A 27,292-nucleotide genomic window follows, 5' to 3' on the forward strand; every position below is an offset into this window, starting at 1 on the left:
AAATATTCCAGCACCAAATTTTAAACATCAAATATCAAATATTTGCAGGGCGTCTAATACAGTGGTGCTTGAAAGATTGTGAACCCTATATATAGATATTTACCTAATTGAAAACCTCTGGAATATAACCAAGAGGAAGATGGATGATCACAAGCCATCAAACTAAATTGAACTGCTTAATTTTTTGCACCAAAAGCAGTGTGTAAGACTGGTGGAGGAGAACATGCCAAGATGCATGGAAACTGGGATCAAAAACCAGGGTTATTCCACCAAACACTGATTTCTGAACTGAAGTGGTCTCTTATTTTTTTTCCCAGAGCTTTATATTTGTATATTTCTGCATAGATATAAACTAAAACATCATCAGATTAAAATTAGGTTACGAAAACACAATCAAGCAAATGAGACAACAATATTCTACTTGTTCAAAATGAAGAAAAATTATCCAATGTTACATATTTGTGAGTACCAAACGTATGTGAACTTTTCCTTTCAGTATCTGCAGAGTTGGATATGATGATGGTGATCAGGCTGGAAACAGTTACAAAACCATCTCTATAAAGAGTTTGGACTTCACCAATCCACAGTAATTCACAAATTACAGTGTACAAATGGAGGAAATTCAAGACCATTGTTGCCCTCCCCATGAGTCAACCAAACCAACAAACCAACCAGGAGTACTCCAAGAGCAAGGCGTTTAACAGTCGCTGAGGTCTCAAAGGATCCCAGAGTAACTTCTAAGCAACTGAAGGCCTCTAGTGTTAATGTTCATGAGTCCACCATCAGGAGAACACTGAACAACAACGGTTTGCATGGCATAATTACAAGGTGAAAGCCACCGCTCTACGAAAAGAACATGCTCATCTGAGTTTGATAAAGATCACAAGCCAAAATGATGTTGAAAGAATGTTCTGTGGACAGATGAGACAAAAGTAGGACTTTTAAAATAAGTGATATGCGTGGGGAAAGGAAAACCGTACATTACAGCATAAGAACCTTATCCCATCTGTCAAACATGGTGGTGGTAGTATCATGGATTTGGGCCTGTCTTGCTGCATCTGGGCTTTGTAAAGGCCTTTATCTCAGTTTCTGGATTTGAGTGATATATGTACTGTATGTTCAACACAGAAACTCCTTTTACACAGGATATGATGGGATAATTTCCATGTAATGATTCTTATAACCTGTGTTTATTTTTATGGCTAGTAAAAACTAGGTTATGGCTTTCTTCATGCCTTTACTTTATACATATTTATACACAAAGGCACTGTTTGCTTCATATTAATGTTTTAAATTTCAGATTTACGTACTTTAATCTCAGAAGAACCGGACAGAGGGAGGTCTGTCCCGTTTGGTGCTGAGCAGTATATGAAGTGGCTGATGAGCTGATCACGACTGTGAACGCAGGATAAGTTAATAGGCTGTGTGAGTGACAGGCGGAGCTCGGTGAGAGAATCCGCGGGCCAAACTGAAGCACGACGCCTCGGTGATGAGTCACCATGTGTTACATAAACTCACTAATCTCCTTCAGCAAAATCTGCCTGTTCTAACTATTTATGGCATTTCCCAAACCAGAGGAGACGGAGTGAAAAGGAAAGGTTTGATGAGGGATGAGTAAGAGAAGATCAGGAGAAGTGATGGAGGGACTGAGGGTGGAGGAAGATGAGCAGGGAGGGGATTCTGGGATGTGCTGTATCGGCGGGCAGCGGGGGAGTCTGATTGGTAGTTCATCAGCGGATCCCCTGTGTGGGACCACTTAATCAGAGGAACTGAAGAGCGTCTAGTGCCAAAACACACACACACACACACACACACACACACACACACACACCTCCCTATCCTCTTTCAGCCTTTTGATTGCATCTTGTTTTGCCACAAGGACAAACACATTAAAATAGCTTACACTGCCAATTAGCATAACAGCATGTCAGACTGAGCCAGACCTGTCCATCATCTGACCAAAGAAAGAGCAGCCAGTATTAAAGCTCCACAGGTTCAACATCAGATAAATCCTGCTATTAAAGTACTGCCGTGATTTGTTCAGCCGTGGTTTTATGTTTTTTGGATACAATCCGGGTTACCACCCGAACATCCCTTTCAGACAGCTTCCTCTTACAGCGTCCACAGTTAATCCTGTTGGATGTGGTTGGTCCTTCTTGGTGGTATGCTGACATTACCCTGGATACCGTGGCTCTTGATGCATCACAAAGACTTGCTGTCTTGGTCACAGATGCTCCAGCAAGACGTGCACCAACAATTTGTTCTCTTTTGAACTCTGGTATGTCCCCATAATGTTGTGTGCATTGTAATATTTTGAGCAGAACTGTGCTCTTACCCTGCTAATTGAACCTTCACACTCTGCTCTTACTGGTGCAATGTGCAATTAATGAAGATTGGCCACCAGGCTGCTTCAATTTAGCCATGAAACCTCCCACACTAAAATGACAGCTGTTTCAGTTTCATTGTCCAACCCCTGTTTATTAACTATTTATTATTTCACTGATTTGGCTCAACATTGAAAGTACTGTTTTGCTATGTTTTACCAAATAATTTCCAGCCCAAAATATAATAAATTGAATAATATAATAAATAAACTGGGCACAAGGGCAGAGTGTTGGTTGACTTTTAAAAATGAACATAGAAAACCAGTATTGAAAAATATTAGAAAAATCAGTATCGTGAGACGTACTGTTGATTGATTGCGAAAATGTGAAAATATATGATCAGATTTGCAGAATTTTAGTGATTTATTAAAATGAGTCTTTCTTTTTTTTAGAAAATTTCTTTTAGCATGTTGGAGTCACTGTCATGCTAACTTTCAGGATGACTTCTCAAACCTATTTAACATGCATTATTATGTGTATAGTTTGTGTGTGTGTGTGTGTGTGTGTGTGTGTGTTTGTTCTGTATGGCCCCACCAGATGGCCCAGGACAGAAGGACAGAGTACATATACAGCCATTGGTCACATTGAACCCACAAAAGGACAAATTCATTCTCTTTCTCTCTCTCTCTCTCTCTCTCTCAGTTTCTCTGATTTTGCTATTTATAGGTTTATGTTTGAGTAAAATGAACATTTTTCTTTAATTTTCTTTAACTACAGACAACATTTCTATCAAATTTCAAATAAAAATATTCTCATTCAGAGCATTTATTTGCAGAAAATGAGAAATGACTGAAATAACAAAAAAATGCAGAGCTTTCAGACCTCAAATAATGCAAAGAAAACAAATTCATATTCATAAAGTTTTAAGAGTTCAGAAATCAATATTTGGTGGAATAATCCTGGTTTTTAATAACAGTTTTCATGCATCTTGGCATCATCTTCTCCTCCACCAGTCTTACACACTGCTTTTGGATAACAAAAGCCACCCTTTGCTCTGATTACTGCTTTGCACACTCTTGGCATCATTCTCTGAATGAGCTTCAAGTGGTGGCCACCTGAAATGGTTTTGAAGTCTTGAAGGAAGGAGTTCCCAGAGGTGTTTAGGTGTTTATAGACTTCAGTTCAGCATTCAATTTTTGCACACTTTTTACACACTGCATAATTTGCACACTGTCTTGTTATTTATTATTCTTTGTCTGTATTGTGTTGTATTGTCTGTCTGCACTTTTGTACTGTTGCACTATTGTTCTGTCTACACTGTGTTTATGTGCACCATGGTCCCTGGAGGAACGTTGTTTCGTTTCACTGTGTACTCTGTTTATAGCTGAAATGACAATAAAAACCACTTTCACTTGACACTTTGACTTTTGACTTGTTTATGCATCTTGGTATCATGTTCTCCTCCACCAGTCTTACACACTGCTTTTGGATAACTTTATGCTGCTTTACTCCTGGTGCAAAAATTCAAGTAGTTCAGTTTGGTGGTTTGATGGTTTGTGATCATCCGTCTTCCTTTTGATTATATTCCAGAGGTTTTTAATTTGCTAAAATCAAAGAAACTCATCATTTTTAAGTGGACTGAACATGATGTATCCCTATAGTCTGCAGTATATGGTTATAGATATACCCTCCAGGTCTCGTCTTATAGAACAGAGAACACTGTAGTGTGCTGTGTCTCTGCTCTGACCTTGGTTTAACTAGACCACATCCCTGTAATCCCCTTCACTTCACTGGATGCTGTCCAAGTGCTTTTTAGATAATGAGGTGGCAGTCATCTTTCGCTGCGTAAAACCATACCCTCTCTTTAAAATACCAACACCTAATACTCACACTCAGTGCTGGACACTTGTTTGCACTGTCGGACCAAGAGGTTGAAGGGGCTTAAAATAGCGGAGTTGAACAGTCTGTCACTTAAAGACTGTCCATCACTGTCCATCATACCTAAAACTCAGGTTTACTGTCTGAGGGACTAACCTCTGCACGTCCCCTCAGGACACCCTGTTGTTTCACAGCATTCACATGCAGTCATTGATTGTGCCTCCCATCATCACCTAGAGTACCAGTCAAAAGATTCAAAAGGGGTGTGCCATATCATATCGTACGTGATAATATCGCCAAAAATGTTAAATATCGTGAACGATATTTTACCCTGAAATATCGTGCCATATCACCCACCCCTCATTAGCACATCAAAGTACTACTTATTTGCCGTTTTTAGCAAAATAAAAATAAAAACATTTCTCATTTCCCATTATATATCTACTAGAGACAGATTATATCTGTCCAGTATCATTTATTTTACTTTAATCCTGGATATATGGAGATATTTTGAGTGCATTATTAGTATCATGACATTTTGGATCATTGTCTTCTGTTACAAATCTGATAAAATCATTATTTTAAATATCTCAATTAGCCATATCATATTGCATGCAAATATAAAATTCTAAATAATTTTTCTACTTTAGTGTTTTGTCATATCGCCAAAAGTATTGTTATCGTGAAAATACCATGAAATACCATCTATTATTTTAGAGCCATATCGCCCACCCCTATTGGACATACCTTCTCATTTTTATTATTTTTATTTATTTTACTACATTGTAAATTAATACTAAAGTCACCCAGACTATGAAGGAACACATAAGGAATCATGTAGAGATTGCTGTTAACTTTTCTGAGGCTGGTAACACTGATAACTCTTGCTCCTCCTTTCCTGGGGCAGTCCTGATGAGAGCCAGTTTTATCATCATAACGTTTTTGATGGTCTTGCGGTGACTGCACTTGAGGATACTTTCTTAAAAGTTATTGAAATTCTTCTTTTTTTTATTTAGTTGAGTAGTTCTTGCTTCTGATAATCTGGATTAGAACATTACTCAAATATTCACTATTCACTGTATACCTGTAACTCTACCTCTCCACTACTTTACTTTAACTGATGCTCTCAAACACTTTATTAAGAGACAAGAAATTCAAGTAATTAACTCTTGATGAGTTCAGCACAGCTGTTAACTGAAAGCCTGAATTCCAGGTGAATCTTCCTCAAAATGCTGACTGAGAAAATCCAGCAGAGATGTGCAAAACTGTCATCTAATCAAGAGGTGTTTTTTTTAAGAATCTATATATAAAACATATTCTAGCTAATTGCTTGGTTTTCATTTATCTTTATGTTATAAACCCTTGCATAGGCCTCTGCATATTATTTGCATTACCACATTATGTACAGTACAGGCCAAAAGTTTGGACACGCCTATTATTTTCATGACTATTTACATTGTAGATTCTCACAGAAGCATCAAAACTATGAATGAACACATGTGGAGTTTTATGTACTTAACAAAAAAAGGTGAAATAAATTTTAAAAAATTATCTAGTTTCTTCAAAATAGCCCCCTTTACTCTGATTACTGCTTTGCACACTCTTGGCATCATTCTCTCAATGAGCTTCAAGAGGTGGCCACCTGAAATGAAAAGTTTTCCAACAGTCTTGAAGGAAGGAAGGAGTTCCCAGAGGTGTTTATTAGCACTTGTTGCTCCTTTGCGTTCTTCACTCTGTGCTCCAGCTCACCCCAAACCATCTGGATTGGGTTCAGGTCCGGTGACTGTGGAGGTTCAGCTCATTTGTTATTAAGTACATAAAACTGCACATGTGTTCAATCATAGTTTTAGTGAGAATCTACAATGTAAATAGTCATGAAAGTAAAGAAAACGCATTGAGAAGGAGAAGATGTGTCCAAACTTTTTGTCTGTACTGTACATCACATTTATAAATTTATAAATTTTAGCTTTTTACCTTTATTTTTAACCATTTTAACCTACATTCAAGCACCTGCTCAACACCTTATGTCATTAAATCATACTGTGCACCTGTACTATAAACATATTTTTAAATATTCACTAACTTGTAAGAAACAGCTGCTAAGAGAAAAATCATCAATCAGTTTTATGCTGCCGTAACATTTTAAAATATGCTGTTTTTAATTATACAGCATTATGGAATTAGCCAAATAGTTTAAATAGCTCCATTACAGCTTAGTTAGCATAACTAGCATGCTTGGCGGGTGGTGTTTGTGTGAGTGTGCGTGTTGGTAGTTGGTAGTAGTGTACGTGCGTTCGTCCTGAATAGAGCTGGGGGACGGACTTCAGTGATGATGATGATTAATGAAGTGATGGAGAAATGACATATGTAGACGTGCGAGTGTGACTGTGAGTGTGTGTGTGTGTGTGAGTGTGTGCTCGCTTCAAAGGCCAAGCACTTGTAAGAGCCAACTGACAAAGCAGCTGGTACATCACCTCATTCATCACCCGGCCGCCGGTCCGGTGTGTGTTTTCTGTTAATAGTATTCATGGAAATGTTCCGATCTGTCTAGACGAGCTGTTAGTAAACCTGCGTCATGGCATCAATCCGCAAATCTAATCATTAGATCCTTCAGAAGGAATCTCAGCTGCTTATTTAACCCTCAGAGAACAGAAGAAGCAGAAGAAGAGGAGGAGCTTATTCTCATTAAAATATGATTAAACATTTTAGGAAAAATGCTTAGATGACAGTTTTGCACATCTCTGCTGGTAGAGTCACGTGGAATTCAGGCTTTCAGTTAACAGCTGTTCTGAACTCATCAAGAGTTAATTACTTGAATTTCTTGTCTCTTAATAAAGTGTTTGAGAGCATCAGTTAAAGTAAAGTAGTGAAGAGGTAGAGTTACAGGTATACAGTGAATAGTGAATATTTGAGTAAAGATCTGATCCAGATTATAAGAAGAACTACTCAACTAAGTAAAGAAAAAAAATACTTTAAGAAACATTTTAAGAACTTTGAAAGTATCTTATAATGTCTTTAAAACATTATGATGAAACTGGCACTCATCGGACTATTATTATGCAAAGAACAAATGTGAAGGCTAAAAAAGATACTACTACAGGAGATTGCAGCATTTGTATTTGCTGCACTTTTTGATATCATCGTCACGCTATCCACCTTTACCGCTGAAGGACTGTTCTCCCAATTCCCTTTCACCTGAATACGGATCATCTTCACCTGTTTTAAACCCCTCTCCTAGTTGCTTGTATATATACCCCTTTATTTTGTCAAATAACTTGACTTTGCGAAGTATTGCCAACTGTTCCAAAAGCAATCCTGTTTCTTTTCTATTGCGAGCTTCTTTAATTTTCTATTAATAGCTCCCAAATAAAAATGTCACGCCTTGAATCAGCTCTAGACCATTACGTGCCTAAATGATGATGCATTAATGAGGGAATATCACATGAAGCCTATGAAATAGCTTAATAGAAGATAATTTGTCCAATTACTTTTAAGCTCCTGAATTCAGGAGGCTTTGTAGAAAAACTGCAAGTGATGAGATGCTGATAAGTATTTCCGCCAGGAAGCAGACACCATAGGCGGCATCCAGCAATCATTTTTGGTTAGCAGAATATTTTCTGTTTCTATTTAACATTTTTGGATATTCTTTTCTGGATGTTGAGCGTTTTTATTCAACGTTTGGCATAATGTTAGTATTCATCTAGCTGGGAACGTTTCGTTAGAAATGCTCTAATTACGATGCAATGCAAACCATTATTACATCACACGTTTTTCAGAAACTTCCTGAAACATCATTTCCATATCATTAGAGATCGCTGATTTGAATCCTGGTCATGCGGCTTGCCATCAGCTGCCAGAGCCCTGAAAGAGCCCTGGGTGATTTTCCCTTCATCACTCCTATGATGATTTCAATCAGCACAAGGCTGCGTCTGTGAGCTGATGTATCGGAACCGAAACATCTTACATTTTCACACAATTATCTGAACTTTCTACTCCTCGTTACTTCTATTTCATTTCAGCTCGTTTTTATTCCGGCTTCTCATAATTCAATAAAACCCTTATCCAGATAAATCTCTCCATCCAGATAGAGTGAATCTGATGTGATTGGGTGTAGAGAAGCATAAACATAAACCATTCCTATTGACTCCCTATTGGTTTATACTGTGATCCATCACACCTGCACACGCCCAACACACACACACACACACACACACACACACACTCCAGCAAGAACATAGAAGACGTATGTAGTCTAGTATGAAGATGATCCTTGTAGAGACTCAAGAGAACTCCAGACAAACTCCAGTCCAACTAAACTTTACCTTTAATATATTTACATTCTATTAAAATACATTCATTTACAATGGAGCATATATGCAGCTGAAACAGGAAAACAGTCATTGTATTTTAGAAAAATGTGTTTTGGGTAGGGTGGAGGGGCATTTGTTCTTAATGGTTTTATTGTTTTCCTTACATTACTTTTACTACTTTTATACTTTAAGTAGTTTTGAGTAAAGAGTAAAAATTTGGAGTTGATATTTCTTTAGCTTCTACAGAAGTATTTTAAACCCTATTATCTATACTTCTACCTACAGAGTAAAGGATGGAGATACTTTTTCACACCCTTGTCCAGAAGGGAACCTCCAAATGCAGGTTTTATTTATAGAGGGTTATCAGGGAAAATATTACAGCTGTTAGCAGTAACTGTAGCTTGGCTTGTTAATAGCTGTAGCCTCTGAGGCCTGTTTGTTTTTAGATTTAGCTGATCTCAGCACAGAGTTTGAACGTCTGAGAGTGTAATTATACTAATAAATGTTATTGTAATGATCAGAGGTGGAAAAAATGTAATTAAGTAAAAGTACCTTTACTTTCTAAAATTCTACTCAAGTAAAAGTAAAAGTACCCATCTAAAAATCTACTCGCGTAAAAGTAAAAAAGTACTCAATTTAAAATGTACTTTGAGTAAAAGTTACAGTTACTTTTAATTATTTAATGTAAAAAAGTAAAAAAAAATCATAAATTAAATAGTTTTTAATGAACTATTATTCTACATAATAATTTGGATCTTTCAGGCAGTTTTTGTTCAGACCACTCCATAAAACATTTTCAAAAACAAGTGGTATAGGATTCTATGATCCATATAAACTGTAATTGTATAGTTTTACAGTTTATTATTTTTTTAACTTGCCATTGCTGTGCTTTAACTGCTATTTACATGTTTTTATTTAACATTTAAGCAGATTGTTTAATGATAAAAGTACTTACACCACATGCTTTCTCAGGTTTGATGTGGAAGTTTTGAAAGCTGACAGCTCTGTCCGGCGGGGCACATTTTGTATTGCATGAGGACGTTATTGCCTGGTTATTCCACGCGGGCGCATCCGTGCCAATTTTTTTAAATTTCAGACAATTGTTTTTTTTTCCCAGCATTTCATTTTTTACTCAGTAATTGGGAGTTTTCCAATGTAGCAAAGTAAATTACTTGTGTCAAAATGTACTTGAGTAAAAGTAAAATTACCTATTTTAAAAAGTACTTTAAAAATTACAAGTTACTCATAAAATCTACTCAATTATAGTAACTTGAGTAAATGTAATTAATTACTTTCCACCTCTGGTAATGATTCACACTGGGTGTTTGAATTTGTTTTTTTGTTAATTATCAGTAATTATCCATCTGAATGAAGAGTAATGGTCGTATCGCTCAGCCCTGATGCTGTGATGTGAGCTACATCCCTCGCTCTCCTCACTCTTTGTGTTCTGTTTGTTCTGGTCACAAAGACAGACTCTTTTATCCCTAATTATATGAAATTAATTGGATGATCCCTGCAGTATACTTGTGTGTCATTGACTGCAGGTCAGATATATTTATTCTGTGTGTGTGTGTGTGAGTGTGTGTGTGTCTCCTGTCCAAAAGTAACACCCTCGCTGATCCTCTCTCTGCGTAGCTGAAAGGTCATTCTCCTTCACCAACAAATCTGATCACACTCTTAATGTCTCTATAAAGCCGATAGATGGGTCAGACTGAGGGGAGGGGTAATTTTACAGTGTAGGATAATAAACTGGAGACTCCTGGCCTTCAGCACTAGAGCTGATGTGGAATGGAGTCGCTAACAGATGGAAGTGTGTATATAAGTTTTTATATCACTGTTCACATTAGATCTTTCTTTTTTTTTAGAATTTTATTTATAATTTTTTTTCCCATTTTCTCCGCAATTTACATGACCATTAACGAAATCCACTCTTTAGGACTCCCTCTATCAATAAAGTTCTACTTCGCCTCTTTTTGAACTGCTGCTGATGCTATAGCATTGCCAAGTAGCATCACAGCGCTAACACTCGGAGGAAAGCGCAGCAACTCGGTTCTGATACATCAGCTCACAGATGCAGCCTTGTGCTGATCCACATCACCTTAGGAGTGATGAGGGGAAAGAAAGAGCGCCATCTACTGTACTGTACCCACCCAGAGAGAGCAAGGCCAACTGTGCTCTTTCAGATCTCAGGTAAACGTTCTTAAAATAAGCAATCGCAAAGTAAAAAATCCATAAAGTAAGATCGAAATCAAGCAAAAATCCCTTATTTTATAGCTTAAATTTGTACACAAGAGTAACAAGAGTAACTTTTGGTGACATTTTGTGCTTAATTTGAGTTCATATTACTTAAAATAAAATTAAACAAATTCTAGTTAAGACTGATTAAGATCATTATTCCTTTTTTTTTGTAATCAAGTTTTTATTGAAAGTTGTGTAGATAACAGATGTAACAAACAGAGTGTAACATAAATAAAACTGACAATGTTTTCTTATCTCTTTTAAATCCCATCTCACCACACCCACATCCATCCCACCCCACTACATCCAGTTCACCTTACCCATTACTATTCCTTCCCACCCAACGACCACACATTTATCACTACATATACAGTACATGAAACAAAGAAGATCATTATTCCTAAAATAAGTAAAACAATCATACACTGACACAGTGCTTTGAAAGACAAAAAAAAATAAGTGTATTGCCTTATTAATTCGATTGTTATTCTTGTTAAGATTTAGTTTTATTACCAGTACCGATGAGGTGTGGAGCTACTTTGAGCTGGATAACGATGTAAAAAGCGATGAATCTGCAGGGGCAAAATATGCCCTTTTAAAACCCATTCTAAAGCATGTTTTGGAAAGCGTAATAAATTTACTGGATCTCAGAAAGCTGCAGGAGAGCGGAGGTGGGCTGTTCAACAAAGTTTAGTACTCTTCATCATCATTTACTACACCCAAATCCTTCATTTTCTTAATGAAGTTTCTGTCTTCACCATTTACACAGAGAGCACACAGGGAATTCAGCCTGTAGATCCATCCTTAGAACCAGTGGCGCAAAAAGGGGGTATGCAGCGTATGCAACGCATTGGGGCGCTGCACTAGAGTGGGCGCCAAATCAATGCCGTAAAATTATTTCTACTCTGCATTTTCTGTAAGAGCTGTTTGTTCATGTGTGATGATACACAGGGGCATCGCCTGGCCTGGGCTTCCGGGGCTTTAGCCCCGAATAAATTTCCAGTAGCCCCGAATCGTTTCACTCAGCTCAGCTGTATTATTAGTAAGGAGACAGGCCGCTGTACACTGTGAATGGAAAATCTCCAAAAGCCAATCAGCTTGCTGGTTTTGCGCAGCAATAGTATGTTTGCATACACCTCAAAAAGTATGTAGTTGCACCCCTGCTTAGAACTAAGAGACATCTGCCAGCGTTAACCGGACTGCACGTGTCGTGAAGTCACAGAGGCTGATTTTAGCGCCTTCGCCGAGAGTTTCCAGAAAGATCTCGGAATCAGATTCACTTTCTAGGAAAAGCCTTTTCCCATAAAAGCAGCGAGGGAGCAGACGAAGCCCGGCACTTTTCTTGTGCCGGGTTTTAAATAGGCATTTATTGGCCTGTAAACACTCGGCACACTGCGCTGTAAATCGCTGGCAGGATCAATGAGCTGCGAACACATGCTGGCTCACAGTGACAGAGACACTACATGCGTATGCTATTTTGGAGCAGATCCTGGATAAAGCTTTCCACAGTGAAAGGGACCGGCATTTATTTCTTCCCCTCATCCCTTCATCTGCATCTGTCTGCTCCTGCCTATACTGTACTGCGTAATATCCTTCTCATCTATACATACTCACTTTCTGTGGACTTTAGGACACACCAGTGCTCTAAAAAAAACAGCTGACTCTTCACTAAGCCCCTATTCTATTTCTACAATCTCTTATCTCTAAGCTCGGACCTGAGAGCGGCGGACGGCTGGATAGAGGGAGGACGACTCGGTTGACTTGTTGCACCAAGCAGGGACTGAGGAGATTTTAAACTGAGGAGGTTTATTAATATTCCATATACAGTACACTGTTCAAAGGTTTTAGGCACATGTGTAAAATAGAATGTGTAAAATCTAGAAATAGAAACGCTCCTTGTCTGTGCAGCAAGTGTTTATTTACTCCTACAAATAACAGTTTTACTTTGTTCTTTAAAGCATCTCCTATTGTGGTACCACTTTAGAATAAGAATACCTTTATAAAGGGTTTATAAATGGTTTACAATTAGTTTATTAATGGTTACTAATTAGGTTCTAAATGCCTTAATCATTAATAATTGTTATAACACATACTGATGGTGAAAGGGCAACAATATAGATGGCTGTGGGTTCACTATTTGTGCTTGGCAAACAACAGGTCATTGTTGCCCTTTCTATGTATGTGTTATAACTGATTATTAATGATTTATAAGGCATTTACAACCTAATTAAAAATGAGCTGTTTTACTTTTATATTTATGCCTTATTTGAATTGTAGTGCTGACATGCCCTAATGACTGAGTTGCAGATTTTATTTTGTCCAGTGCAGTGGAGCGGGGCTAAGCTACTATTTCATTGGTTGGTTTATGATGTATTCTGATGGACAACAGGTCTCAATTAGAGTTCTGTGCAACAAAACAATTGGTCTGAAAGGGTTAAAGTCTAAAATCTAAAAAATCTGCCATTTTTATCTGGGTCTGGGGAGGATATAAGTGTAACTATGATTAATAGCAATTTTAATCTACAGCATATAAAGACTGTACAGATAGAGAAGTGTAATACAGAATTTTTAAGCAATACCTGCGACCAGTGGTAAAATGATTCAGTAAATATTCAGTAAGTTGAAATGAGTGTATATTTAAGTGCACATTAAGCAGAGCGAACGCTCCCTCAGGGTTTTAAAGTCTTAAGCGTTGTTTTCTAAACTCTCCAGCGGGAGTCGGAAAAACAGAAACACGCTTCGGCCCCCAGTGGCCCCTGGTGTCACCCTAATCTCCCCAGATCAGTGCCCGGGTTCATCCGGAGCGATGACAGATGAGTAGAACAGCTGGAACAGGCGCTGCAGAAAGACCTACTGTATTTTAATATAGTCATCAAGGCTGAATGAACAGGGGGTCGGGGGGGGGGGGGGGGGTTGTAAAAAACATTATATGAATGTAAAAAACATTATTATAGTAAATTGTAATGCAAATTATTTAAAGAAATCTCTTGGAGACTGAATCAGAATGTTGTATTATAGTTCATATTATGGCATTAAAGGATGTGGATGTATGTATCCCAGGGGTATATCAACAGGCAAAATTAAATATTTGATTTCATATTTTTGATTTTATCAAATTAAAAATCTCTGGAATATAATCAAGAGGAAGATGGATGATCAAAAGCCATCAAACCAAACTGAACTGCTTGAATTTTTGCACCAGGAGTAAAGCAGCATAAACTTATCCAAAAGCAGTGTGTAAGACTGGTGGAGGAGAACATGATGCCAAGATGCATGAAAAAAACTGTGATTAAAAACCAGGGTTATTCCACCAAATATTGATTTCTGAACTCTTAAAACTTGATTATGAATATGAACTTGTTTTTTTTGTTTTTTGTTTTTTTTTGCATTATTTGAGGTCTGAAAGCTCTGCATCTTTTTTTTTTTCAGCCATTTCTCATTTTCTGCAAATAAATGCTCTAAATGACAATATTTTTATTTGGAATTTGGGAGAAATGTTGTCTGTAGTGCATAGAATAAAATATGTAATATATATACTGTATAAAATATAATATATATATATATATATATATATATATATATATATATATATATATAACATTATATATTTGTAGTGTCTTAAGAGTAATGCTGTAGCCACACACTCCTCATTCCTCATTTTAACAACCTAGTCACAAGTGAACATGCTAGTCACAATATAATAATATAATAAAATATAATACACTATAGATCTCACAGAAGTTCTGTCCACTCTGTTTAATTCAGATTCAGATTCAGATCAGATCAGCTTTCTGTTCTCAGCCTATTCTCCATAGGGGTATTCAGTAGCTGTTAACAGTGGTGACAGGGGTGTGTATGTGTGTGTGTGATTGTGTGACTAGGTGACACTAATGTGATGTAATGTGTGTTTAAGTTGACACTGGTGATGAGTGTCTGAGAGTATCTTAGTATTCCCAAAGTGCACACGTTTAAACACCTCACGTTAATCACGCTGGTGTTGCTGTGTAACAGCTGTCGCTCTAACTGCTGAAATATTTTAATTTTATAGTCCACGATGCGTCTATTCAGATCTGGGTGGGGGTCCTGACACATATCCTGGGTGGGGGAATCTAATGCTAATGCTAATGAAGGGTGTTTTTTTTTTTTTTTTTTACAAAATGTGCAGAGAATCAGATTTGTATGTTACCCTGAGATGTCCATTAACTGAAACAGACCAACTGATTCAACACTTTGACTTCAGTTTGATTCAGGTTCATTTATATCAAAATTTGGAACTTAAAACTGGAAGCGAGATCGTAAAGGGGCTTTCACACCTACCTTATGTGGTCTAGACTTTCAGACCAAAATATCAAACATATAAGGGCTAGGGCTGGGAATCAATCCAGTTTGACAGTTGTCTGTTTTGCCATTGAAACCTATGGGGATGGGTGGGGTTACATAGCTTTCTGCAACCGAACAGCAGGGGGCACCTGACCTGTGGTGGCTTCACTTTTGAGAGACGATGCTCTGTCCAGCTATACACAGTCTATGGGTTAAACAGTGGCCTGTGTGCTCATGGCAAGTTTACGTGAATAGTGGGTCTAATAGTGGGTGCCACATGGACGATGGGACATTGCACTTTTAAAGCTAGCTCTGCTGAAACATTCCTCCAGCTGAAACAGTCCACAGTGTCATGTGCGTGCGGGATACATCAAGCCCTATCCAGATGGGATTTGTATCTCAGGGGGACATCTGAATTAAAATTTTCACACTTCTACTCAGTGATAAAACTCTTGCAAAACAAAAAAATATAAAAAACAGGAGGACCAGTGAGTTTTTTGGCTTTCTCTGTGATATGACATCACGTTCAGTAGCTCCTCCATTTCCACTCGCTCTTATGTTTAAGTGGATCTCCGTGGAAACACACACAGATATGTGGATTTGGATGGGACTAAAATTACCATAGGACATGACAAAAGTATATTGAATATATACTCACAAATATTCATATACTGAACTTAAATTGATGTACATTAACAAAAGATAATTAGGAACAAAGCAAAGTGAAAAAGAACGCGATAAAGATTTGTAAAGACTTCGTAAAGACCCAAATCGGATAACAGACTTCCGCACAGCCTGGTGTCCCGTGAAGAGACGGGGGTGAATATTGGGGTAAGACACTGTAACTGAAGATCTGCTGGGGGTCAGTGAGGAAACAGTGATTAGAGCTGTCAGTAAACCGCAACATATATTACATGTTTTAGGATGGCACTGAACACACAGCCTACAGAGCACTGTGTGCAGTTAGGATAAAGTCCTGCAGTGGTGATACCCTGACCCCATCCCATGTGTCTCTCTCTCTCTCTCTCTCTCTCTCTCTCTCTCTCTCTTTCTCTCCCTCCCTCTCTGTTAAAAACAAATGACAGACTGCTGCCCTCTTGTGGTCTTTTCTGAAAAAGTTAGTTACAGTCATTGCCAAAAGTATTGGCACTCCTTTTTTCCAGAAAAGTACTGCAAAATTACTCATTTTGTCCTGTTTTTGGCTTTTAAATGTAAAAATTAGCCTTTTTTTCATTTTTTTTGTTTTTCCAATGCACACAAATTAAAAACATGCAGTAACAATATTTTTCCAGAAATTCTTTCTATCTTACTTATTGGAAATGAATCAGTCCTTTACAGTCACCAAGTTTTTTTATGTGTTTATATAAAAATCCCAAACACAAACCTGTGGAAATGGATTTTAAACTGTTAATTTGGAAATTAGGATTGCCCACACCTGTATATTGTGTGTTGTGAGGTGTTATCTTGTGAGTGAAGTGAGACACTGGCTGGCATGATCATGGCAAGGTCAGTGAATTATAGGAGTTATAGTAGAAAACAAAGTCCTGCAGTACTGATGTCCCTACTGATGAATCTCTCTCTCTCTCTCACTTTCACTTACTCACTCTCTCTCTCTCTTTCTTTCACTTACTCACTCTCTCTAACAAACGACCAGTGATTTCAATTCCCAGAGCCCTATTTTACACCCTGCTCAAGGCATGCCACTACTCAGCTTGGTTATAAGGATTTCTCCCTTTGTTTGGTTTGCTTTCACACAGGCAAAAAACTAAACGTGTTTTTTTTTCAATGGGACGTGCAGCGCGGCTGTGAGCAGTGAATGCTGCACATACCACGCTCTTACTGTGTAAACAGCATAGCAGTATATTTTCTGGCTAATATATATTATTAAACTGCACCTTATCAGCAGTTTAGCTCAATCAAAAAGAAGTATATTTGATAGCTAGGTCGAATGCAGACCAGATCAAGTTCTCACCTGAAGTGAACCGCTCCAGAGTTCGTTTGGTGCCGGACCAAGACCAAAACCCAAAATAATAATAACTTATTACTGATTCCAAATTAATCACATGCGTCAACGCATTAAAATTGACATATATACTTATATATGTTGAATAAGTAAAGATATAAAGCTCTAGAGACGTCTGAACCTCAGAATGAAAGTTTTCCTGTTAAGTGAACTGTTTGCCTAATGTTTAGCCTCTGTTTGTGTGTGTGCAGGTATGAAGCGTCCATCCAGCCCGGTGTGTGTGGAGAGCGAGTCCACAGTGGGCTCAGAGCTGTGTGTGGGTCTCCGGCGTGTGGATGGAGACCCCCGGCCGAAACGTGAGCGTAAGCAGCGGACGCTGACGCTGTGTGAGGTGTGTAACATCCAGCTGAACTCCAGCGCTCAGGCACAGATCCACTACAACGGAAAAACACACCAGCGCAGACTACGGCAAGCCTCCCAGGCCAAAAACAACCGCACAGCCAATCACAGCACAGCAGGTGAGTCGGTTTGTATTTTATGTTACAGAGCTTCGACCTGCTGTCCGATACTGATATTTGAAGTCCATTTGAAGCCCACCCTATAGTGATTTAGAACAACATTTGCGGAATTACAGTAATTCACACACAAAAAAAACATGTATTAGCATGTCAATTTTGTTGTATACTTACATTTACTCCACACTTTTTTTCTACTGAAAGCCCTTTTTACAATGATGTCATTTATTTATTAAAAGAACGTTAACTTTTTAACGTTTTATAGAGATTTTGGAAGCAGTTAATATAAACGTTAGATAACCCAAACCCTTCCAGTCTGTTAGCAGAACAAGACATTACACAAAATCAGTTTTCATTGCAGTATATTGTGATTTATTGTTGTGATTTATTGCTCTCATCACCGACCTCGCGTGTAAAGCCGCTGTTGTGCCGAATTCAGCACCCCCGCCAAGAAAAGCACCCCCTCTCGGCAGCGCATACGCAACGTCTTCTTGGCTTTAACTATAAATACCGAAGGTACATTTTTTAAGCTACGCTGACTCATAAGAAATAAGGAAAAATAAACATGTCACCTGCAGCCTCAGCACCATAGTAGTGCCTAAATCTGCACCCCCGCCATGAAAAGCACCCCCTCTCGGCAGTGCGTACGCACCGTCTTCTTGATAAAAGCGGAGATAATTGCTTTAACTAACTTCAATTAGAAACAGCGCTCCTGAAAGGGGGTGATTTCATGGCGGGGAAGCAGATTTCGGTGCGCTTTAAAAAAAAACTTATTTTAAAACTATTCTGCTTTTTCTAAGGTATATTTTTTTTCTGATATATGTTCGACCTACCCCCCCAGTGTGTGTTAGTTCTGGTCTAATGTTTCTTCTTCAACAACTTTTATTCTCATATTAAAATTTTAATCACATATACCATTCCGACGCCCTATTGGTTTATACTTTGATCCATCACACCTATGACGTTTAAACATACGCAGACGTATGTAGTCTAATATGAAGATGATCCGTGCAGAGACTCAAGAGAACTCCAGACAAACTCCAGTCCAACTAAACTTTACCTTTAATATATTTACATTCTGCTAAAATACATTAATTTACAATGGGGCATATATGCAGCTGAAACAGTAGGGAGTCTAGTGCATCCCAAATTATATTATTAACTTTAGCATTTTAATAATTTAACATTATAGTCATTATAGCTTTTAGAAGGGGGTAGAGGGGGGGGCGGTATTGCACTAAACTACCTCCGCTTCATCCTCATCCTCTTCTTCATAAAACTTTTGTAAACAGATTGTGTTTCAGTGAGGTGTGGAGGATTATGTTTAGAATGGTTAATCATCGCCCCCAGAAAAACAGGGACTGATTCACTTTTATTATTCCTGTTCTCTGTGCTGTGACAAATTATACAGACTGTAGTTTTTGATAAACTAGCTCTCTGTGCCGGAGGAGAGAACGCAGTGCTTTATAAAACTACATTTAAAGTAGAATTTTTATTAAACATCAGCTCACAGACGCAGCCTTTCGCTGATCCACATGACCCTAGGAGTGATGAGGGGAAAGAGCGCCATCCACTGTACCCACCCAGAGAGAGCCAGACCAATTGTGACAGAAATGTTCTTTATGTTTTTATTAATGTAGAATTATTGTAATATTCACATTTATTTTCACCAGGCTAAATCATTCTTGAAATACAGTGTTCAGTGGTGTTGATACTTTATGGTTTTATATTGCATAGAATGTTTTCACATCAGCACTATTTACTGTAGTTCACTTAAAACAGACTCTGTTTGCATGCTTGTTTGTTTGCATGCTCGGTGCAGTTTGACTGGGAAGGTGTAAAAATAGTAAGCTTATTGGTTTCAGTATAATTAAGTTTCAGAGGTTTTGTTAGTTTTATTAGTATTATTTTTATTATTATTTGTGGTTTGTGTTCTGGTTTTTCCATAAAATAGATTATACCACAGTGAGTTCCGACCCTGCAATGTGATTGGCTGTGAGGCGTTCTGTGAGTGCCGTTATCAGCCGGTAATGCACTGTAACCAAAGCTCTCCATGTATTACTCCTGCACATACAGGTAACCATCTAGCAACGATGCAGCGCTTACAAGCCAAACAGTGCAGCTACAAACAGAGCAGCAATGGAAATATTTTAACGGAGTTTGGCGGAGTTTTTTTTTTATAACCAAACAGATAATATTTTTTCCTCCTCTTTACCTCTTTAAAATCTTTCAGTAAACAGTGATAATAGCAGGAACCTTGAGTGTATTATTGCAGCACTAAGTAAAACAAATCAAGACAAATCAATGCACTCCAGCACTAAAACCACAAACATACACAATATCATTGGACATAAGGACATGAAAGGGTTAATAATCTTGATGGACTATCACTGGTAGCTTTTCTGTGACACAATAAAAGGGTTTGATTGACAGAACTCATTAGACTGCCTTCACACAGTACAGTGAGAAAGTCTGAGAAGCTCAGAGCAGATCTGAGAGGGACATATTTATAGATCTACACAAGTCAATACCGTCTCCTCTCTGTGTGTAATAACAGTAATGTGTTTCACTTTGTCGTCCTTTATTGAAGGACATCATCACTCTTGATTTATTATCATTAACAACTGGGATTTTGTGTGTGTGTTAGTGTGCACAAATTTCTCAACAATATAGTAACATTTATATTTCATGTTAAAATATAAATAATATAATAAAGCACAACTCATATAATGAAACATTTAATCAGTTTTAACATTTAGATAATTCCATAATTATTTATCTGAAATATAAATAATGAAATATGCTGTTGTACACAGTGAGTGTGTGAATGTGTGTGTGTGTGTGTGTGTGTGTGCGTATGTGTTACAGAAATGATGAATTGCATCATTATGAGGTTAATTTGCTCTGAGAGAAAGGCAGACAAGCGGAGAGGGGGAGGAGTCACTGACCGGCCCTGCAGTCACAGCTATGCATGGCATGTATGCTCGTATGATGAGTCCAGTGTGTGTGTGTGTGTGTGTGTGTGTGTGTGTGGCAAGAGGGGTGTATAGAAGTGTGTCACTCTCGTAAACACCGAAGGAACATGTTCCGAAGCCCAGTTCTGATGCTCACATAATACTCTGTTATTTTACTGCCAAAATAAAAAGTATAATTTAATATAAAACAACACAACACTACAGTTTTAATTTTTTTGCGTGCAAAATCCATACACTCACTGTATTGCCTATAATGGGATTAAAGCTCTTAGGCCTTAGTGTAGCCCTACCCATTACAAAGAAACATATATTTATACTTATGTCACCAGCATGATCTTGTGTATGAACGTTAAAGCTTAAATTCTCTGCCCGAACCCGACCCGATGCCCAGAAAAGGGTATATTTATTTCATACATAGCTATGGCATGATAATCACAATATAGGCAAAGTAACAAAACAAACTTGTGTTTTAAATAAAAGCTGCATAAGTTAAAATGTTAGAATCATGCAGCTCTGGAGCTCACGCACACGTTAGCTCCTCCATTTGTCCACATTACGCATTGGACTTTTTTTTATTACATAATAGGTTCATGCTTCTTCAGTGTTGCAACACTGAACAGATTTCACTCATTTAAACAGCCCGAAAATGTTTTTTAAAAGCTAATTTTAATGCTCTATTTCCCCCAAAAATGTGGGGTTTAAATAGGGCTCGGGTTCATAATGACAGAGGTGCGGCAGGTCGGCCTCAGGCAGAACAGGTCAGGCCTGCTCGGGTTGGATTTTTTGGGACAGATCTAAGCTCTACTAAATGTCTACAAAAGTGTTCCCAAACCACTTGTGGACCTCAGTGGTCACCATGTGGTTCAACCCTACTCAGCAAAACAGACTGTTGACTCTCGTGGAGAAGTGTTCTGAGGAGTAGTTTGAGAACCATTGGTCCAGAGATGAATTAGAGAAGTGTGAACACAGATTGTGCACCAACAGAACTGTAACTGAATACCAGCATATTCAATATTCTGATCCATTTTCCAGGCAGTGTATTTATACTGTGGTGTTTAAAGGTATAATGGTTGTGGGTTATGAGCATTAAGCCTTCAGGTTTGGTACTTCAGTATGGAATGCGTTCAGAAATTACACTCAGCAGATCAGAGGACAGTATGGCCGATATAATAGAATCCCTGCTGCTGCTGGAGAATATGGATGGTGCTCATACCTGCGAGTGTGGAGTGACTGTTGTTTCATGCTGAAAATGGATTGGGTTGAAGGTGGAGGACTCTCCAGCCACCCCCGGACTGATACATCACACTGAAGTGGAAAAGCTTTAGTGCAGCATTCAGGTCTGTAGGAAAATTACAGAAAGTCCACATGAAGTTGTCACATTTACGGGCCATTTTATTCTGAACACCACTGGTGGAACCAGTGCATAAATTTACACTGAGGAAGGTGTTTAATACAACTATAATAATCACAACTTTACCAGTAAAGAAAAAGCTTCTTATCTGTGTTTATTAGCTCAGTAAAACACCGGCATTACAATAAATGCAAACAGCAATTTTACAAAAAGCACAGCTTTTACAGCCCTGTTTTCCTTAAAACATCTCCTCCTTATCTGAGTTTAATATAGTTATTTCTAGTTCTCATCATATTAATCAACACCTGGTTTGGTTAATTACTGGTAAATGTGGTAAATCAGGTGAGCTGCTGACGGAACTGAATATAATATACACGTGCTGGCTGAGGAGCATCCAGGAGAAATCTGGAATCTCTACACTTTGTTCTTCTGTTTGGCTCACAGGATATAACATACTTAGTTAAAAATGAGAATTCCTTGTTATGTTTTACTGTATTTTTGTTTTTTTGCATCTGTTCAAATCATGTGGTGCTTTTTTCATGTTTTCAGGAAACATTGCTGAGATAAATGGATTAGTGTAATTTGCTTTGGTGCCTAAAACTTTTGCACAGTACTGTAAATATATATATATATATATATATATATATATATATATATATATATATATATATATATATATATATATATATATATATAGACACACCGAGATTTAGCAGGAGCCCCCTTTGTTTGAATCAAAGAATCAAATCTGATTCATCTGTCTCATTGAAAAGATTCAATGAGTTCAAAGGAGAATCAATCTCTGAAAAACGACTCTTTAAAGGGATTCAGGCGAGTCGGTTCACTGGTCGAACAAGAATCACGCACACCTCTCCAAGCAGCTGTCCACACACACACGCGCACACAATCCCCCCTCCACACACATCTGTATGTGAGGTTCCGCGCGCTTGGTGAACTGATGTGTGCGCGCGCTCTCGGCATTACGGTCGCCTCTCCACGCTGGACCCCGCGCGCTCCGGAGGCTGCGCGAGACGCGACGGGTGCCGGTTCTCGGTTCTGTGCGGCTGATTGTGGGGTTTACAGCAGATTCTGGAGCTGATTGAGGCGCGCGCGCTGTGAATCCTCGCCGGAGAGATGATTCTAGGTGAGACCGTGTTTATTCTGCTGGGTTTGGACCGGAACCGGACCGGACTGAGCCGGGTCAGGTTCATGCTGGGTCAGGAGCTGTTTGTGGTCCTGAAGTGGTGGTCAAGTGTGTGTGTGTGTGTGTGTGTGTGTGTTTGGTATGTCTGCAGGAGTGTGGATTCAGAGAGACCCACATAATTACCTGTAATTATTAATAATTCATAACTGATAACTTTACTTTAAGCTTCTATGTCTAGTGAACTTGATGTCCTGATGTGTCCTGAAATGCTTTATGCTTGGCGCTTGTATGAATGTCCTTCACAGTCTCTCAGGTTTTAAGGAGTCGAGATGATCAGGTGTGTTGGCACCAGGCTCTTCTCAGTAGAGGACTGTTTATGGGGGTCACCCGTTGATCCCATTGTAATGAGGATGATGCTCTCTCAGGGATTTTAGCTCTGCTGAAGTGATGCTGATGCTGGTCTTGGAGAGCTGTGGACAATCTCACTGTTTGTGTTTCTCATAAGTATTAAATACAGGAGAGCAGGACACTGGACTGAGAAGTGCAGTAAAGTTTAGGCTTTAGGGAGGAACATGGTTTTTATAAGGTGAAAGAGGTGGAGTTGTTGTATTTATCTTTTTATTTTTTTGGTTATTTATATTATGAATATTATTATGTGGGAAAACCTGGAAATTTGTGATTTTGTGAATGTCTCTCTTTCCCCCTCTTTCTCCCCTGTCTTTGTCTCTCTCAATCTATGTCTCTCTCTCTTTCTCTCTGTTTCATATCTCTTTCCCTTTCTCTCACTCTCTCCTTTCTCTCTCACTCCATTTGTCTCTTTATTTCTTTCCATTCTCATGTTCTTTTGCTCACTTCATCTTTCCATCTTTCACTTCTTGATCCTTTTTTGTGTCTCTATCTTCCTCTCTCTTTCTCACACTTTCTCGATTTTAACTCTCTATTTCTCTCTTTTTCACTCTCTTCTCTTCTCTCTTTCTCTCGCTCTCTCCCCCTTTATCTCCCCATTTCTCTTCTATGTCTCTCCCGCTCTTTTGTTCTGGTTTTAAGATGAAAGAAGAGGAGTTGTTGCATTTTTCATTATATTTTTGTTTTTTATTATTCTGTGGGAAAAACCTGGAAATTGTGGTTTTGTAAATCTCTCTCTATGTCTCTGTTTCTCTCCCTTTCACTTCTTGGTCCTTTTTGTGTCTCTATCTCTCTCTTTCTCTCTCTCCCTTTATCTTTCTATTACTTTGCTTTCTCTTTCCTTTCTCTCTTTCTTATCTCTCTCTCTCTTTCTCTTGCTTTCTCTCCCCCTTTATCTCTCTATTTCTTGCCTCTGTCTCACCTGCTCTTTTGCTCTTTCTATATATATTTTCTCTGCCTCTCTCTCCCTTTGTCACTCTCTCTATATATTTCTCTCTCTCCCTTCCTCCCTCCCTCCGTCCACAGTGATGTTGTTTCTCCTTAGTGGGCACTGTCTCCTGCCAGGTGTCTCAGCTCTGATACAGTCCAGTGGGCATAAGTATCCTGTCTGAGTTGGCGCTGGGTGAGAGAAAGAGAGAGAGAGAGAGAGAGAGAGAAAGAGAGAGAGAGAAGGGGTTCCTGAGTTGGCACCTCCTGTTGTGGGCATATGTTGGAACAAGAAAGTCCTTCTGTGGTCACTGACTTTCACCTTGTCATCCTCCGCAAGTGAAAAAACACAGCAAGAAGATTTTAGCATGGCACTGATACTATTAATACACTAGGTGTTCTCTGGAATAATGGAGCTCCATCCACACAGTGAACACATCAGCTACAAGACGCCTTTGCTGATCATCATCACAGTAGAAGTGATGACAGGAGAGAGCGCTATCTACACAAGTGCACCCTCTCAGACTCTGGCTGCTGATGGCAAAGCAGCATTGCCTGGGATTTCGGATCAGTGATCCTTGGATTATATTAGTATTATAAAATTTGGACTTTAAACCAGTACTTTAAAAAAAATCACTTCTGTGTTCGGAGCACAGATGCAGGTCAAACCGTTACAAAGTGAAAGATTAAAGTCCTGTTATCCTCCGTCTGAGCATCTGTATCCATGTCTGCTCCTGTCTTCTTCTAGAGTTAGCACACAAACACACACCACACACACACACACACACACACACACACACACACACACACATCCCTACACACACACATACACCCGAACACACACATCCCTACGCACACGCACGTACACTCTGCCAGCATGTCAACAGCAGCGATTAGCGGATGCCCTCTGCTCCTGCTGGGTCTGTAAGTGCAGTCGGAGATGAAAGCGGGAGTGGTGTGTATTCAGGCTGAGTGGATGAGAGCCGGAGCGGTGTGTTTTTTCCACGGAGCGCCGGGCTTTGTCTTCCTGATCCTTGAACCTTAATTACAGACCATCTGATGTCCATTTAGATGCTCTTTCCTGGCCATTTTCTGCCATACCTGCATTCCGTGTTACAGCCCTGCTCATAGCCAGGCTGCGGCCAGAAGATCAGTCTGAACACAGGCAGGTTCTGAAGAGTGTGTGCAGGTTCTGAAGAGTGCGTGCCGGTTATAAAGAGTGTGTGCAGGTTCTGAAGAGTACAGGCAGGTTCTGAAGAGTGCGTGCCGGTTATAAAGAGTGTGTGCAGGTTCTGAAGAGTACAGGCAGGTTCTGAAGAGTGCGTGCCGGTTATAAAGAGTGTGTGCAGGTTCTGAAGAGTGTGTGCAGGTTCTGAAGAGTGTGTGCAGGTTCTGAAGAGTACAGGCAGGTTCTGAAGAGTGGGTGCATTTATAAAGAGTATATATGTGTTCTGAGGAACACAGGCAGGTTCTAAAGACTGTGTGCAGGTTCTAAAGACTGTGTGCAGGTTCTAAAGACTGTGTGCAGGTTCTAAAGACTGTGTGCAGGTTCTGAAGAGTGTGTGCCGGTTCTGAAGAGTGTGTGCAGGTTCTGAAGAGTATAAATTCTGATGAATACAGGCATGTTCTGATGAATGTGTGCAGGTTCTAAAGAGTGTGTGCAGGTTCTGAAGGGTATATATCGGTTCTGAGGAATACATGCAGTTTCTGAAGTGTACAGGCAGGTTCTAAAGAGTACAGACAGGTTCAGAAGAGGTCAGGCAGGTTCTGAAGAGTGTGTAGGTTATAAAGAATACCGGCAGGTTGTGAAGAGTACAGGCAGGTTCTGAAGAGTACAGGCAGGTTTTGAGGAGTGTGTGCAGGTTCTGAAAAGTACAGACAGGTTCTAGAGAGTGTGTGCAGGTTCTAAAAAGTACAGGTAGGTTCTGAAGAGTGTGTGCATGTTCTGAAAAGTACAGGCAGGTTCTGAAGAGAATGTTCAATTCCGGAAGAAAATATATGGGTTCTAAAGAATACAGGCTGGTTCTGAAGAATATAGGCAGACACAGATATATATACTTTACATTAAATAATCATTTCTGTCTTTCCTGTGTGCTGTCTAAAACTTTGCTGATGTATATTACTGAGATTACTGAGGATTTTTGTCTGTCAATCAGTTCGTCAATAATTGAGCCTGGCTGTCCGCCCAATAACAGGCATGTCAATCATCTTTTATAAAAATGGACAATGATAGACAAAAATAGCTAAAAACAGTGCTGCAGACGATTAGAGCCGGTCTGTTCTTCTGTCCATATTTATAGATGATCAGTCTATCACATAGTATCTAAAATTACATAATTTAACTTCTTTCTCTAAAGATAAAATACATGTTTCTGACATTTTTTTTTCATTTTATTTTGACTCCTGAAATCATGAAATTCAGGTTAAAAGTATAATATTTAAATGTAAAAAGTAAAAAAAAAGAGTTTGGACAATGAAGTGTGGAGCTATTTTTTGTTTGTTTATAGTGTAAAATATTGTTTTCTTTACATGGGTAGTTCTATGCCCCTATTAATAGCTTGAATTTTAAGTATTAGTTTCAGGTATTAAGGAGCAGTAAAGCCACTCCACTGAATTACAGCATTATAAGGTCATCGAGTTTTCAGTGAAGTTTCTTCGGCACTAAGGCTGGGTGCAGCAGCATTAGCATTAGCCGCTAACCGCAGCGCTAGCTATTTTGTCGTTTAGAGGTGAGTATATTGGACTGTAGTCTGCGTGTTTACTGTGTTAAAACAAGCTACATGGGACAAACCGCTAGCTGATAGTGCCCTGGGTTACCGATACAGTCGGGGTTCCTCAGTCTAGTGCTATCGGGCGCCATTTAATGTACATCCCATTAGCTTTGTGGTTAGCGGCTAATGCTAATGCTGCTGCACCCAGCCTTAGCGCTGAAGAAACTTCAC

At 38.9% G+C, this 27,292-nt stretch overlaps 1 protein-coding gene across 2 annotated transcripts in view; it reads left to right on the forward strand.

Annotated features, from left to right (window-relative positions):
• Window positions 1–27,292, forward strand: part of LOC103023065 (zinc finger protein 385C) — a 78,263-nt gene that overhangs the window by 13,358 nt on the left and 37,613 nt on the right. The window contains exon 2 of one of the 2 annotated variants that reach the window (XM_022669279.2): window positions 17,285–17,551. In XM_022669279.2, coding sequence (XP_022525000.2) covers window positions 17,287–17,551 — 265 coding nt within the window. In that variant the 5' untranslated portion in view covers window positions 17,285–17,286. Of the gene's footprint in view, window positions 1–17,284; window positions 17,552–22,757; window positions 23,019–27,292 lie in introns of those variants that run through there. The other variant, XM_022669281.2, reaches the window with a different exon arrangement.

The sequence above is a fragment of the Astyanax mexicanus genome, chromosome 15 (genome assembly GCF_023375975.1).
Source record: "Astyanax mexicanus isolate ESR-SI-001 chromosome 15, AstMex3_surface, whole genome shotgun sequence".
Taxonomy (NCBI): domain Eukaryota; kingdom Metazoa; phylum Chordata; class Actinopteri; order Characiformes; family Acestrorhamphidae; genus Astyanax; species Astyanax mexicanus.